The following is a 14,656-nucleotide window of genomic DNA, read 5'->3' as shown; positions in this document are numbered from 1 at the left end:
TTTAAATTACAGTTTTCATTACTATACATGTTGGTGCGATATATTCGAAGTAATCAAGATTTTTGTTGAAAATGAATGATGATAGCTCGATGTATTTAATACACTCTATGATGCACGAAGAACGTTATTATACATTATGTCAGTCGTTACTATTAGACAAATATAGTCATAATATTTAAAAGCGAATATTTGAAAAGATGGAAAATGAATACGTACTTATTGTACAGTACCTTGACGGTTTAGGTAATGTCACGGAAATCCCGAAGATATCCGATGACTTTTATTATGAACCAATGAGACTATTCGTTATAACAAATGAATATTATACATAATTGTTCTGAAAACAAGCATGGGTAACACTTGTTAAATAGTTAATATTTATTAAAAAAAACGAGTGTAATAAGACGTTTAATTAATTGCAAGTCAAAGAATTGATTTAGCGCATTATATGAAGTATAGTTTTACGACTTTCATGAACAATTAATTTCTTATTTAAAAAAAAGAATGAATAATTTAATTTTAAATTCTACACTGTTGCGTTTAATGTATCGACCACATTTTTTATCCGCGAGTTAAAAAAAGTCCCTTCAGGGACGACCCAAGTTTCCCTGTTTTCTCCCGTGCGCAGACGGTAATATCGTTACGTACGTTGTTATAATCTATTAATGAAACCAATTTTGTGATATTTTTCATAATTATGTTTAATTTACGAATGCATTCAAGTGGCCGCACAGAAGTCCGCACAATGCACAGACTTCGACCGCTAGGAACGACACCAGAGTCTGTATGATTATACGGCCTCCGTCCTTGATCGGTTAATTTATTGAGAGTATAATAATAGTTCGTGAAATGCTCTCATTGATAATGCACTGTTTGGTTCCATGACTACGAATGTAGAAAATATATATTTGCTTATATCAACTTTAAAATGTTTCTGCCAATTGAATTGCGACATTACTGTTGACATAATGTTTTTATGAGTTTATAGTGGGACTGCTTTATTTGTGCTGTCAACATAATCCAAATGCGTTTTATTCTATCATTTAAATAAGACATATCTGACTGAAGAGATTAACTTTATTTTTAATTAAGTATGTACATTTAGTTTGCTATTAATTAATATTACATAGATAAGTATCATAATTTACTTATCATTTGCATAGTCTGCTGGGTTCTTACGGTGCAACTTATGATTTTCTTCTGTTGCCCAATCCATTAGTATATAGGTACCAATAAACCCTGTAAAAGAGATTATAAATTAAATTATTGATACCTCACATATTATAAAATATTTATTAAGTAATAAAATGGATATAATGCATTTATTATTATTTGTTACAATGGAATTTTTTAAAACATTAACATATTAATTATTCTTGGTGGAAGATATATAATGTGGTCTTAGAATTAACCAAAAGCTGAAATACTTATGTCGTGAGTACTGAAGCAAGCGAATTGATAAAAAATAAGATGTGAAGGACGTATATTCTTTTTTAGTTTAATAGTTTTTGTTTGAATCTAATGTCTATAGTTGTTTCATCTATACAAATTCTAATATTGCAACTATTAATCAATATTTGTAATTCTTATGTTAGCAAAAGATGTACCATTAGTTAGAAAAATAATACCAACAACTAATTATGATTCTATCACTAAAAGTTCTAAAATAAAATATATACAGCTTTATGGTAACTTAGCAAAGGTAAACTTTACAATCATACTTTATTGTACAACTAGAAAATAAAGAAGTACTTACATGGTACAACATAGAGTATACTTTCATTGATTCGGCGTAGCAAATTCGGTGCACCGTCCGATATTGCTCCAGCAAATGACTTTTGTTCATATGGACTGAGGCGAAAATACGTAATGCCACTGATTTTGGCAAGGTTTCCGAATTTCTTACCCATTTTGAGTGGATTCTGCAAAAAAAATGTCAATCTATTAGACAATGAGCAAACATAACCAAGTCACAGGAAAATCTAATAAAAACTGTAATTACGTCATAGACAAACGTAAAATATGAAAGAAATTTATTTTCCTTTTCTATAAGTAGCAAATTGTTTCAAAATGCATTTATTTAAAAATAATACTTAAAACTTATATAACACTTTACATACTTCGCAACTGAAAAGACAGGATACTCGTAATCACTCGTAATGCACTGATCTGATATTCCAGCCGAAACACTCTTCCATTCGTCACTAAAGATCAATACGCCATCTGATTCTTAAGAAGCGGCAAATTTAAATTTTATAATATCAATCTGCTTTTCCATTAACATTTATATCATAAAATAACAACTGTATAATTTCACAGCGGAAATTTTATAATACTGTCAAAATTTGCAATACATTTGTAGACAATAAAAAGTTAAAAAGTAAATTTGTAAAATAATAATGTAAAAGACTATAATCTGAATCTCTGATTGAGTAAAATTATTTACTGCACGTGCATAATTAATCTCATGTCAAAAATACACTTTTAAAACCTTTCATATAAATAATAAATCCTCTCTATTCGCATCTGTGTTATTGATCACCTGTAAAAAGCATGATATCCAAGGACACTTTAAGATTCAAAAATATAATAATACAATACATAATACAATATATTTGAGAAAATGTGTATGAAATATGAAACACATTTGTAATTGGCGGCCATAACTACTTGAACCAAACAAATTCAGTATGTATCTAAAATAAGAGCTCTCTCTCATGTCATGATATTCAATAGTAATTCCACTGCGCCAAGTTCGAATGCGGTGGCACTATGGGAATTAATTTGTTCCTTTCATTCACGCGATATTCTGAATTCAAATCATTATTTTTCCACAGTAAAGTTATATTCAATCTTGTAATCGAAATATGGAAACGGACTTTCAGTAAAATTTCGTATAATATATAATCTGTCCACTTTGTATACATTTTGTATATATGATCATTTTTGTACTTCGATATTACGTTTTCTTTTCCTGCTTCATGATTAGTACAAATACGGTAAATAATATGTAAGGTACGTAACAAAGGTGAAAAAGAGAAAGGAGGGAAAGATTTTCGAAATCTCTCTAGTATAGTTCATTAATTAAAATATTGATTGTGCGCACCAAAGGAACGATTGATTTCCGACAGTATCGTATTCGAGCCCAGCGTGGCCTAGCGTCGCGATCTGACCAGTGAATATCACAGTTTAACCTGGTTTAACCGGAAAGCTCCTGTTTCTTCTAGTGACTCTTGGATGATCAAAAGTGGGGAGGACAACTATAATTTTGATTGCCAGTTATGCGCATGGCGCTGTCATCTAGACCATAGAATAACACGGTATGATAGATGTGCCAATTTTGCTAGTAACTCTCAGATGGTAGTAGTGGGGAGGACCACTATTTGCTCGGCAGATACATTCAAGTAGGTGTAAAGGGAAGAAGAGGTGTATGAATCAGGGACTAGGACAGTTGCTCGTGTGCGAGGCTCCGCGTGATACCGTTGATGTTGTGCGCTGTGTGGTTCGTGTTTGTCGCGTTCATTGTCAACTGCTTTCCATCAAACACACAAATGCAGTTCCTGATGATGGGTTTCCGAAACGCGCTTCCAAATAAATCCTCGCAGCCGGCGGCTGAGTAACGGTGCTGGAGCTGGCGGCGAGGTCCTCACCCGCGTTAGGTGCGTGTGGGCCACCTATCCACGTCCAAGCTGTGCTGGGCACTCAAGTCATGGTATCGAGGTTCGATACGAACTTCGGTTGCGAGGATTTTTTCGGGACTTATCATTGCACCCAAGACATGGCTTGCGATCGTGGTGATTCGGACTTCGAGTTCATTATACCGCCAGAGGCGCCGGTCTTCGAACCAAGTATCGAGGAGTTTCACGACCCCCTTGGCTACATCGCGAAAATACGACCGATAGCTGAGAAGTCTGGCATTTGTAAAATCAAACCGCCGCCTGTAAGTAAATCCTTTCGGTCGCGATTACATCAATCCTTCCTCTTCTCTTTCTCCGTCGTGTCTCTGCTTTCTCTTCTCTGTCCGTTCTCGTGGGAAGGACGCTATACATCGATCCTTCTATTCTTCGCTGTCGCGTTTGAACGGGCCTCACCACTCGACGAACAAATTTTCTGTCTTTTTTGTGATTGTCGAGGCGTGCAGATTGCACGCACGACCTCGTTTATGTACTGTGACGCTTCCGTACGGACATCGTAGCCGTGACATCACGAAATAAACGAGATCCTACGTAATACATAGTTTAGAACGAAAATGAATCGTTAAATAATGTCCATTTCTTGTGGTACTACACGTTTATATGGATATTATTGCTCCACTTTTTTATCGTTGCCATTGAAACGTTAGAGTCTGGTAAGAGTACGTGCAGTGTTCCCGTCTACACGGGACGAATGATAATGCGGTGAAAAAGGGAAGAAAAGAGCACGGTGTCGTTTCTCGAGAACAGCATTTGTCTTTGCATGATATTCCGATAGTGTTGCGACGATACTTGAAATGCGTCGATTATGTTTTTTTTCTTTCGATCAGGGAATTACGGTCGCAGGTGAGACAGAGAGACAGGATTCACGGAAACTAAAAAAAATTGGAAATGGAGTACGCTTGGTACTCGTCTCATTGCGACATTAATATCGTTATAGCTAGGAGGTACGCTATGTAAAATGGCCGAGACAATCGAAACAATGTCACCTTAGGCAAAATGTCTCGAAATGTTTCGGATATGCGGAATGATACTGATGGCATTGATAAGGAAAAAGCCTGAAAATGTTATCAGTATTCATAATTGACGATTCTCTCGAGATGTTCCTGATATCGTAATATTGCAAATACGAGAATTGTTTGATGTTTCCCAGAAGTTTCTATTTCGTTTCAAGGCACGTACGCGGTTGTATAAGGTCCCGTAGTAATACATTTTATCAACTTCGTCGAGTTTTTCGTCAAAGTACAGAAATGCTTTCGTTCGTAAATCATTTCCAGATAAGGATATCACGGTTTTTGTCTTTCACAATACCTCTGAGCTGAAAATGAAAATGAGTAACGTTGAATTTTGTTAGGCATATGCATAGGGAAATTTTTTCTTACGTACTCTCTATCGTGGTTTATTGTTTGTTCTATTGTATCATGATTCGAAGCGATCTTTACCATCATTTTGCATTCATATGTGAAAATCAAATATTCTTTGTGTAAGTTTTTGGCAAACATATTTTGGTTTAGAGAATAATAAAGGAGAGAGAGTAGATCAATTTTCGTAATAACCCTAGAACAAACCGAGTGCTGTTAGTATTAACTTCCATAAATGACTACATAAAATACGCAATAAAATAAAAAAATTAATTTTTTCTAGAAATTTTACGTACGATTACATTTGGTTGTTACCTCCAAAGTAATGATATTTCAGAGCATCGCGTGAGAATGATGGTAATACAAATTATTCAAGATAGATTGCATAAAATGTACGTCGACAGATGCCTTGCAACTAATTCCTAATCCTATTTGCGTCTTGGAACAACTTGTATTTCTTCAGAATAAGGGTCTAACGTTTTTAAAAAAAAAATGGTTCTTATTTCAATAATTCACTATGAAGAATTACAGTAAACTAAATTAATGTGCCATTTTAACTATAAGTAGGAAAGTATTATGTTTTCACGATTGAATCATTTTCAAGACACATAGGTAGTACCTTAGTGCCAACCCCGTGAATCGTCTCTTTTACGATTCAGAATTAATGTTTTGCCAAGGTTGTTACTGTTAATTTTGTTTGACGGATTCGTCTAGTTTATCTTCGAATCTGTTTGAAGTGTATTGATTTATTCGCCAGTGAATTCGTTTATTTTCACCCTGGCCTTATACGTTGCAGAAATATATGCTGTTGTTTGATGACACTTCGGTGTCTAATATGTCACGTAATTAAATATGAAAGGTCTGAAACAGACGTCCGACAGTGGAAATTCACTTTTAGACGTATTTAAAAGAACTCGGTGTCCTTAAAAAATTGGACCGATCTTGCATGGTTGTTGCGTCATGATAGAGATGAAGCTACGAAAGCACCTATTGATTATTTAGATACATATATTTATGTTACTACCTGTGTCAATAAATTTTTGATAATAGAGTATAAAAAAGTTCATTTACTTTTTTTCCTATATATCAGGTCGGTATCGATTCGAAACTGTAACCATTTTTCTAGTATTTGCTTCTATTACATACTTAATACATATATGTATATGTATATTTTTGTTTCATTAAACTAATCGATTCATCCAAGGACCTATAAGTATTATCGCGCAAATACACGAATTCCAAAGTTACAGTAAACAATAGTAATATGATTCTTGAGGTATATGTGTGCTTCTGTTTCTTAAACACAAGTAAATTTCGCTTTTATTTTTGTTTATACGCTAAATGCGATAACAAAAAAGATATAAGAAACACTTTTTAATGAAAAAAACTCACTCTATTAAAAGACAAATAAACATTAATGATATGTGAGTTATTGTCATGAATGTCTTGCTTGCAGAATTGGCAGCCACCATTTGCTGTTGATGTGGATAAATTCAAATTTGTTCCAAGGATACAAAGGTTGAATGAATTGGAGGCAAAAACTAGAATAAAACTTAATTTCTTAGATCAAATTGCAAAATTCTGGGAGCTTCAAGGATCTTCATTAAAAATCCCTCTTGTTGAACGTAAAGCTCTTGATTTGTATTCTTTACACAAAATAGTTACAGATGAAGGTTTGTTTCTGTTATTTATTTGTGAAGGCCAATAATGAAAGTTTAAATAGTGTAACAATGTTGATATGTTCACACTATGTGCAGGTGGAATTGAAACAGTGACAAGAGATAGGAGGTGGGCAAAAATTGCAAATAAATTGGGTTACCCATCTGGGCGTAGTGTAGGAAGTATATTAAAGAATCATTATGAAAGAATTTTATATCCATTTGACGTCTTTAAACAAGGGAAAACTTTAACAGATATTGTAAGTTATTATATATAGTCTCTGTTAATGTTATTTTGAGAGTAATAAATAACGATACATACTTAACATACATTGCATTACGTAGAAAATTGAACCAGACTCCAATGTAAGTGAAAAAAAGGATCGGGATTATAAACCACATGGAATCATATCACGACAACAAATCAAACCTCCAGCTGAGAAATTCTCACGTCGGTCTAAGAGATTTACTGGTCAGGAAGAAAAACCAGAAGTATCTATTAAACAAGAGGATTGCAAAGAGGAATGTGATTCTGACAGCGATTGTAAAGATGGACTCAAATGTAAAAATGGCGATGACAATAGTAAAGAGCTTAAGAAATTACAATTTTATGGAGCTGGTCCAAAAATGGCTGGGTTTAATACCAAAGAAGCAAAGAAATCGAATAAAACTAGGGGGTTAAAACTCGTTTATGAATTTGACCCTGTAAGTACACATTGCACTGTATTCTACAATCATGTATAAATAGTTTCATCAAATTCATACATGTTTTTCTGTAGTTGGCAAAATATATTTGTCACAATTGTGGAAGAGGTGACAATGAAGAAAGCATGCTTTTATGTGATGGATGCGATGATAGTTATCATACATTCTGTCTAATGCCACCACTGACAGAGATACCAAAGGGTGATTGGCGGTGCCCAAAATGTGTTGCTGAGGAAGTTTCTAAACCAATGGAAGCATTTGGTTTTGAACAAGCGCAAAGAGAGTATACTCTCCAACAATTTGGAGAAATGGCTGATCAATTCAAGAGCGACTACTTCAACATGCCTGTGCATGTATGTTACCTCACTCGTGTCCTCTAATAGAATGCTACAAAGTTAATTGAATTACACAAATTAGTAATAAACTTATCTCTTCATAGATGGTGCCAACATCTTTGGTAGAGAAAGAATTTTGGCGAATAGTTTCTTCAATCGATGAAGATGTTACGGTTGAATATGGAGCAGATTTACACACAATGGATCATGGATCTGGTTTTCCAACTAAAACAAGCGTTAATTTATTTACTTGCGATCAAGAATATGCTGAATCTTCGTGGAATTTAAATAATTTGCCAGTGTTACATGGAAGTGTTCTAGGTCATATTAATGCTGACATCAGTGGTATGAAAGTACCATGGATGTATGTTGGTATGTGTTTTGCAACATTTTGCTGGCATAACGAAGATCACTGGAGCTATTCAATTAATTATTTACATTGGGGAGAACCAAAAACTTGGTATGGTGTGCCAGGTTCTCAAGCAGAACGATTTGAACAATCAATGAAATCTGCTGCACCAGAACTTTTTCATAGTCAACCAGATTTGCTCCATCAACTGGTGACTATCATGAACCCTAATATTTTAACAAGCGAAGGTAATGCACAAATCTAATACCTCTAATGCGTCATCAAAAAGTACCAGTTATTACTAATATTGTTTGTATTTTACTATATAGGTGTTCCAGTATTCAGAACTGACCAACATGCTGGTGAATTTGTTGTAACATTTCCTAGAGCGTATCATGCAGGCTTCAATCAAGGATATAACTTTGCTGAAGCTGTTAATTTCGCACCCGCTGATTGGGTATACTATCCTGTCAAATTTGTATCGCCAATTTCAATATTATACGTGCTTTATAGATTCTGTTGTCTGTTTAATAGCTTAAAATTGGACGGGACTGTATATCACATTATTCAAATTTAAGACGATTTTGTGTATTTTCTCACGACGAACTGGTATGCAAAATGTCACTAGATCCGGATTCATTGGACATAGGCATTGCAACTGCAACTTACCATGATATGCTACAAATGGTGGACGATGAGAAGAAGCTTAGAAAGAATTTACTGGAGTGGGTGAGTTCTGACTTTTAAAAGTTAATTTAGATGAATAAATATCATAATTTCACAAGATCTCCAGCTCTGGTAACAATACAAACCATTGAGGAGCTTTTGCATATTAATTCATATATAATGTGTCATTTATTTTTTTTTGTATACCTCATTCTTAAATAAAACAAACATTAATTCAGTTTTATCGAAGAACGCGTATCGACTCATAAAAGTCTGGATAAAATCTTAGAAGTAAAATGCAAACAAACCATTAATAAAAATAATTTATTTAATTAATTCCGTAATTCTATTAATATTTGACGACGGTTTTCTATCACATTAAATTAAGTGAATTTTACTTTAATTTGGTTACAAAAGAATTCCACACGCGTTTAATAATATTTTGAACATTCAAATCTTGCCTCCAAAAGAGTTGAATACACAGAACGGATTGTATTTCTGAATGCACGGACCAATGTATTTAGGTCAAACAGTATAGTGTGTGCCGAAGCAGTTCACAGATTGGCACGTACACAGTGTACCACGCACACGTCGGCAAACGCATACACACACGGGTAACCATGCGGGAACACGCGGTAAAAGACGTGTGTGTGCGTTTGATATTGCCAACCATTGGTCATTGCAGTAGAGCTCCGCCATCCACGTTATATTCCTCATTAATGCCTCCATATATTTCGTTATATTCGGTTAGCTTGTGTTCGTTGTCGTTAAAATAGTTTTTGTGCGATCGTTCTTTAGTTAACGACCTTGACTAGCTGATGCCTATTTGGTGTGTCTCTGCTCTTGATTATGTAACTTTTATTGGTGAATAGAGGTTATGTTTTTAAAGTATTGCCATGATGCTAAACAGGCACTACGTTTCTTCTGTCGATCCAGTGAATTTTCCCGTTTTTCCTACGAATTTATCGAAATGCGCTAATGATCACCTTAAATGAATAGTATATTTGTAAAATATATCTGTAACTTGAAGTCAGTTCAGCTACAGATGGCTACATGTGTTTCGTTGCTAGTCTCATCCTGTTTTAATGATTCCTTTAAAATGTGAGAATGTTAAAACGACAGCACAAATGATCTTTGTGTTAAAAAATTTCTTTTTTAGGGTGTAACGGAAGCGGAACGCGAAGCATTCGAACTTTTACCGGACGATGAGAGACAGTGCGAAGTGTGCAAAACGACTTGTTTCTTGAGCGCGGTTACATGTTCTTGCCAGAGTTCACAGTTAGTTTGCCTGAGACATTTCACAGAACTTTGTGATTGCCCCCCAGAGAAGCATACATTACGTTATCGCTACACATTAGACGAATTACCAATTATGTTACAAAAGCTGAAACTGAAAGCAGAGTCTTTTGACTCATGGGTAACAAAAGTAAAGGATGCGATGGATCCTGATAAGAAAAGTGATAAAATTGAGCTAACTGAGTTAAAAGAGCTCTTAAATGAAGCAGAAAACAAGAAATTTCCAGAAAGTGAACTATTAACGGCTTTAACAACTGCTGTACAGGATGCCGAAAAGTGTGCAAGTGTTGCACAACAACTTTTGAATAATAAGCAACGTACCAGGTATGACTGTTTTTCAGTTTGTGCGTAAAATGTGTGTATTATGTAAGAGAAGTAATTTGAATATTTTTCAAACAGAACAAGACAATCTGTCGAAACTAAATATAAACTCACAGTAGAAGAATTAACACTTTTCTACAAAGAAATAACGAATTTGTGCTGTGACCTGAAGGAATCTGACGGTGTAAAATTTATACTCGATCAAGTATTACAATTTCAAAAAGAGGCAGAAGAATTGGAAGATAAGGAAGATAACTGTGATATTGAACAGTTAGAGAAATGTATTGAATTCGGGGATTCTATTTGTATTGAATTACCTCAACTTAGTCATTTGAAACAAGTAAGTACACCCGATCCTAACACATTTAAGTCAACATCATGACTCTGTTAAGTAGTACAATTCTACATTTCTTCTTCACAGAAATTAGCGCAGATACAATGGCTCGAAGAAGTTAAGTCTGTACAAGAAGATCCAAAATCTGTACTGCTGCAAGCATTGATGACTGCGATTGATAAATGGGAAGAGAAAGCAAAAATATATCTCCATACCAAAAATCGGCAAACTATATCGTCTTTAGAGGAATTTCTTCATGAAGCTGACGAGGTAGAGGCTTACTTACCAAGTCTGGACGTTCTTCAAGATACATTGACTAAAGCAAAGAATTGGACAAAAATGGTGGAAGAGATGCAAGCAAGGGAGAATTTTCCTTATTACGATACGTTGGATGAGTTAATTAAGAAAGGCAGAAGTGTCCCATTGCATCTGGATGCTCTTCCAATTTTGGAGTCTACTCTTTCGCAAGCAAAGACTTGGAAAGAAAGGACAGCAAGAACATTCCTAAGGAAAAACTCTCATTGCACTTTAATGGAAGCTTTGTCGCCGCGAATCGGAGTTGGTATACAAGCACTGAAAGCTAAGAAGAATAAGAGTGAAGAATCCGTCGGACCTGTCTTCGTCTGTGATACGAAATTGGATGATTCCAATGATTCGGCTACTGTTGTAGCCGCGTTTAAGTTAGCCGAACAACGTGAGATGGAAGCAATGAGAAATTTAAGAGAGAGAAATGTAATTAAAACCGAAATGGACGACTCTAGGTATTGTGTTTGCTGGCGTCCAAGGTTTGGTCTCATGCTTCAATGCGAGCTTTGTAAAGATTGGTTCCATTGTAAGTGAAATTTCGTCTACGTTTACCGGTTTGTACGGAGTTTAAAGGTGGTTTAATCGTACTTGTATGTTTCAGCTAATTGCGTACCATTACCGAAAACGTCGTACAAAGGAAAGTTACCTATGTCCAGAGAAATTAAGTTTTTGTGTCCCTGTTGTTTAAGGTCACGGAGGCCGCGATTAGAAACAATTTTGGCACTGTTAGTTAGTCTTCAGAAAATTCCAATTCGTTTACCGGAAGGTGAAGCATTACAGTGTCTCACGGAACGAGCGATGAATTGGCAGGTGAGACTTGTGTGAAAAGAACTAGCATTAATATCGTTACAAATTATAATGTTGTATACATTTTTAATAGGATCGAGCTCGACAAGCATTGGCCACAGACGAAATTTCATCGGCGCTGGCAAAGTTGTCCGTGTTATCACAAAAGCTTGTAGAAGCAGCTGCGAGGGAAAAGACAGAAAAGATTATTAGCAGCGAGTTGAAAAAAGCGGCGAACAATCCTGAACTACATCAGAGAGTGCAAGCGATTACTCCACTTAGCGGTGTACACTCCGATGATAGCACGCTTAGTACTGCGGTGAGTGTTAACAGCACTAATTATAGCACGTTGTCTGTGGTGTAAACGGAGAACCAAACTAATTTGATTTGCCAGACAACGTGAGCTGAAATTTTTTTATGAATGCACAATAAATTTATATGTACGTGTATATATTTCAGGACGACGACGACGACGTGGTCACCATAGATGATGACGAGCCAACTTGTAGTACGTTCAATAGTAATGAACACACATATTCTTATAGTAAGATTTCTGTTTATATAGAAACAGACCTTTTCTACTCAAAATCGAGTATTCACCACATTTACGTATCTTGTTCTTTCAGTATCTAAAATTCAACGTAAATCACAGTCAAATGACTCGGCCGAAACCGCGGTTATGCTATCACAATCGGCGAGGTCACGCTTAGGGGAACTAATGATGGAAGGCGATCTGTTGGAGGTTGCGTTGGATGAGACCCAACACATCTGGCGCATATTAAGTCATACAAACACACCGACCACCGTTCGTAAGTACGCCTCATACGAGGAGATGCAAGCGAATTTAAACCAGGATTCGAAAGATGTAAAAAAACGCGGAAGAAAACGAAAGTCCGAGGAGTTTGAGTTGTTAAAGAAACTCGGACGGCAGAAGATGGAGGAGAAACATTTGGCGAAACGAAAAGTGCTGCAGAAAGAGAAAAAGTCTGCTAGCTCCCCGGTGCCAATCAAACGTGGCCCTCGAAAGGTATTTAACTTTGCAAATGTGATTTGCCTCGAATTAAAACTTTTATATAACAATTGATATTAATACCTGCGGTGATAATTAAAATTTGTCTGATAATAACGTTGAATGATATGCATTTGAAATTGCAATGAAGTTTAAATTCGAGACGTTGGATTTAAAATCGGCGGAATGAACGCAGTTCTTTGAACATCGTCTAGCTCGATTTCAGTTAAATACGTGTTCCAGATGAAACGCAAGGAAGGCGACGATGGTCCAAAGAAAAGAGGCGGTAACAGGAAGAAGACCAAGCAAGACACTTCAGACGAAGAAGACGACTGTGCTGCGGTCAATTGCTTGCGACCTAGCGGTAAGAATACTTTCTGTTTTAAACGTATCTCGGTGCAGTTGTTATTGTTAGAATATACATTCATTTGAATGGTAGGAAGGGAAGTTGATTGGGTTCAATGTGACGGTGGATGCGAAGGTTGGTTCCACATGCATTGTGTCGGACTGGATCGTACAGAAATCGCTGAGGAAGACGACTACATATGCAGCAATTGCAAGGAGGCAGAACAGAATTCGACGGTACGTTTACATAAATAGCCTGAGCCACACGTTATCAGTGCTATTTTTAGACCAGATAATTCTATTTGTTATTCTTATGTAAAATGATGTTTCTGTTGGCTTTATCATATGTTCTTACGCCTGCTGTCCTTTCTGTAGTGTAAAGTATCGCTTATATTGTTCGTAACGTTTCTGTCCCTCTGTATCGTTCACTTTTGTGTCTTCTGTTATTACCTTTTATTTGCCAAGTAGCGTGTTACGTTCTAGTTTTAGCTCCACTGGTTTTTTTTTCTTTGTGTTATTTATACTGTAGTCGAGAGCGCCAGATCCGCTAGCTGAATCGTTAGGCCTGGATGCACTTCTTTCCCTTTCTCAATCCCAGGGATACCAGGGCACAGACAGCGAAGCGGATATACAAGAAACGACGACATCCTTCGTGAGGACCTACTAGCCCGCTTTATCTCGTTAAGCTCCGTACAAAGGCTAGGGATGCTCACCGATTTCAAAATAATTTCGGCTGCGAACCGACAGTCCGAAACGGTTCAAATGTTACCTATCACTTTTACCCCCAGTCGATTGGTTACCGCAGGTCATCCTGTGCGCTATGCGGTTATTGTTGCGAGCGGTGGTTGCTGGAGATAAAACGAAAGTATTACGTCACTTATCGAATTATAATCCTCTTTTTTTTTTTCACGAGCACGAACACATAATATTTTTCTACTTTTCATTTGACGCACTGTTTTTTTCTGAACGACCATCTTTCGTCTCGTATGTGTATATGTGTGTGTGATGCGTGCGTGTGTGTGTACAGACATTGTATTTTATTGCTTTTGAGATAAGACAGGTTTATCCTTTTGTCAAAAGAGGATTTATTGTCCGAGTAACGCCGATATACGCTCGTTTTTTTTCTGTTCGTTGTAAATTATTTTCCACGCGTTAAAGTTCTACTCACGTGACCGTTCATTTACACCATTCGATCTCCCGTTCAGTTCTTTCTTTCCGTGTTCTTGATTTTCGTTGACGCGTATTCGAGTCTAAAAGATTCAAGTTTAGATACCGTGTACCACCGAGGAGAATCACGATGTAAGAATATCGCGGATGAACCGTGATATATCTGTGCACAGATTTCCGTCGCGGATCTCGACGTAGAGGTTCGATGAAAATGCGTTTCGCGATTCTTGATTGTAAAACCGTTTTTTCTCTCTCTTGTCGCTCGCTGTCCAGTGTCCGCGGGAATTTGGTTGACAAGGTACAGACCGACGCAACTGGTCGACTTA

At 36.3% G+C, this 14,656-nt stretch overlaps 2 protein-coding genes across 2 annotated transcripts; one reads left to right on the top strand and one right to left on the bottom strand.

The window, feature by feature from the left end:
* Positions 1 to 1,066: 1,066 nt before the first annotated feature.
* LOC107188553 (cytochrome b-c1 complex subunit 8) lies at positions 1,067 to 2,195 on the bottom strand. Its single transcript, XM_015576861.1, has 3 exons — positions 2,121 to 2,195; positions 1,757 to 1,922; positions 1,067 to 1,239 (listed from the first exon to the last, which is right to left on the bottom strand). Exons 2-3 carry the CDS (start codon positions 1,908 to 1,910, stop codon positions 1,145 to 1,147), a joined length of 249 nt encoding a protein of 82 aa, XP_015432347.1. The 5' UTR covers positions 1,911 to 1,922; positions 2,121 to 2,195; the 3' UTR covers positions 1,067 to 1,144.
* A 1,225-nt stretch (positions 2,196 to 3,420) lies between these two features.
* Positions 3,421 to 14,656, top strand: LOC107189101 (lysine-specific demethylase lid). Its single transcript, XM_015577545.1, has 18 exons — positions 3,421 to 3,940; positions 6,510 to 6,726; positions 6,811 to 6,971; positions 7,057 to 7,416; positions 7,491 to 7,769; positions 7,856 to 8,348; positions 8,430 to 8,557; positions 8,635 to 8,829; positions 9,926 to 10,386; positions 10,462 to 10,723; positions 10,805 to 11,549; positions 11,625 to 11,833; positions 11,904 to 12,128; positions 12,269 to 12,353; positions 12,436 to 12,836; positions 13,062 to 13,182; positions 13,258 to 13,400; positions 13,693 to 14,656. The coding sequence occupies exons 1-18, from the start codon at positions 3,710 to 3,712 to the stop codon at positions 13,828 to 13,830; spliced, it is 4,854 nt and encodes a 1,617-aa protein (XP_015433031.1). The 5' UTR covers positions 3,421 to 3,709; the 3' UTR covers positions 13,831 to 14,656.

The sequence above is a fragment of the Dufourea novaeangliae genome, unplaced genomic scaffold (assembly GCF_001272555.1).
Source record: "Dufourea novaeangliae isolate 0120121106 unplaced genomic scaffold, ASM127255v1 scaffold16, whole genome shotgun sequence".
Taxonomy (NCBI): domain Eukaryota; kingdom Metazoa; phylum Arthropoda; class Insecta; order Hymenoptera; family Halictidae; genus Dufourea; species Dufourea novaeangliae.
This window is presented reverse-complemented; position numbering and strand designations above follow the sequence as displayed.

Bases quoted from the DNA above. Each gene is read 5' to 3' on its own strand.
- LOC107188553 (XM_015576861.1), bottom strand. From the start codon at position 1,910: ATGGGTAAGAAATTCGGAAACCTTGCCAAAATCAGTGGCATTACGTAT. The intron at 1,240-1,756 runs GTAAGTACTTCT...TCTCTTTTACAG, and splicing joins TATACTCTATGTTGTACCAT to GGTTTATTGGTACCTATATA.
- LOC107189101 (XM_015577545.1), top strand. From the start codon at position 3,710: ATGGTATCGAGGTTCGATACGAACTTCGGTTGCGAGGATTTTTTCGGG. The intron at 8,830-9,925 runs GTGAGTTCTGAC...TTTCTTTTTTAG, and splicing joins GAAAGAATTTACTGGAGTGG to GGTGTAACGGAAGCGGAACG. The intron at 10,724-10,804 runs GTAAGTACACCC...TCTTCTTCACAG, and splicing joins AACTTAGTCATTTGAAACAA to AAATTAGCGCAGATACAATG.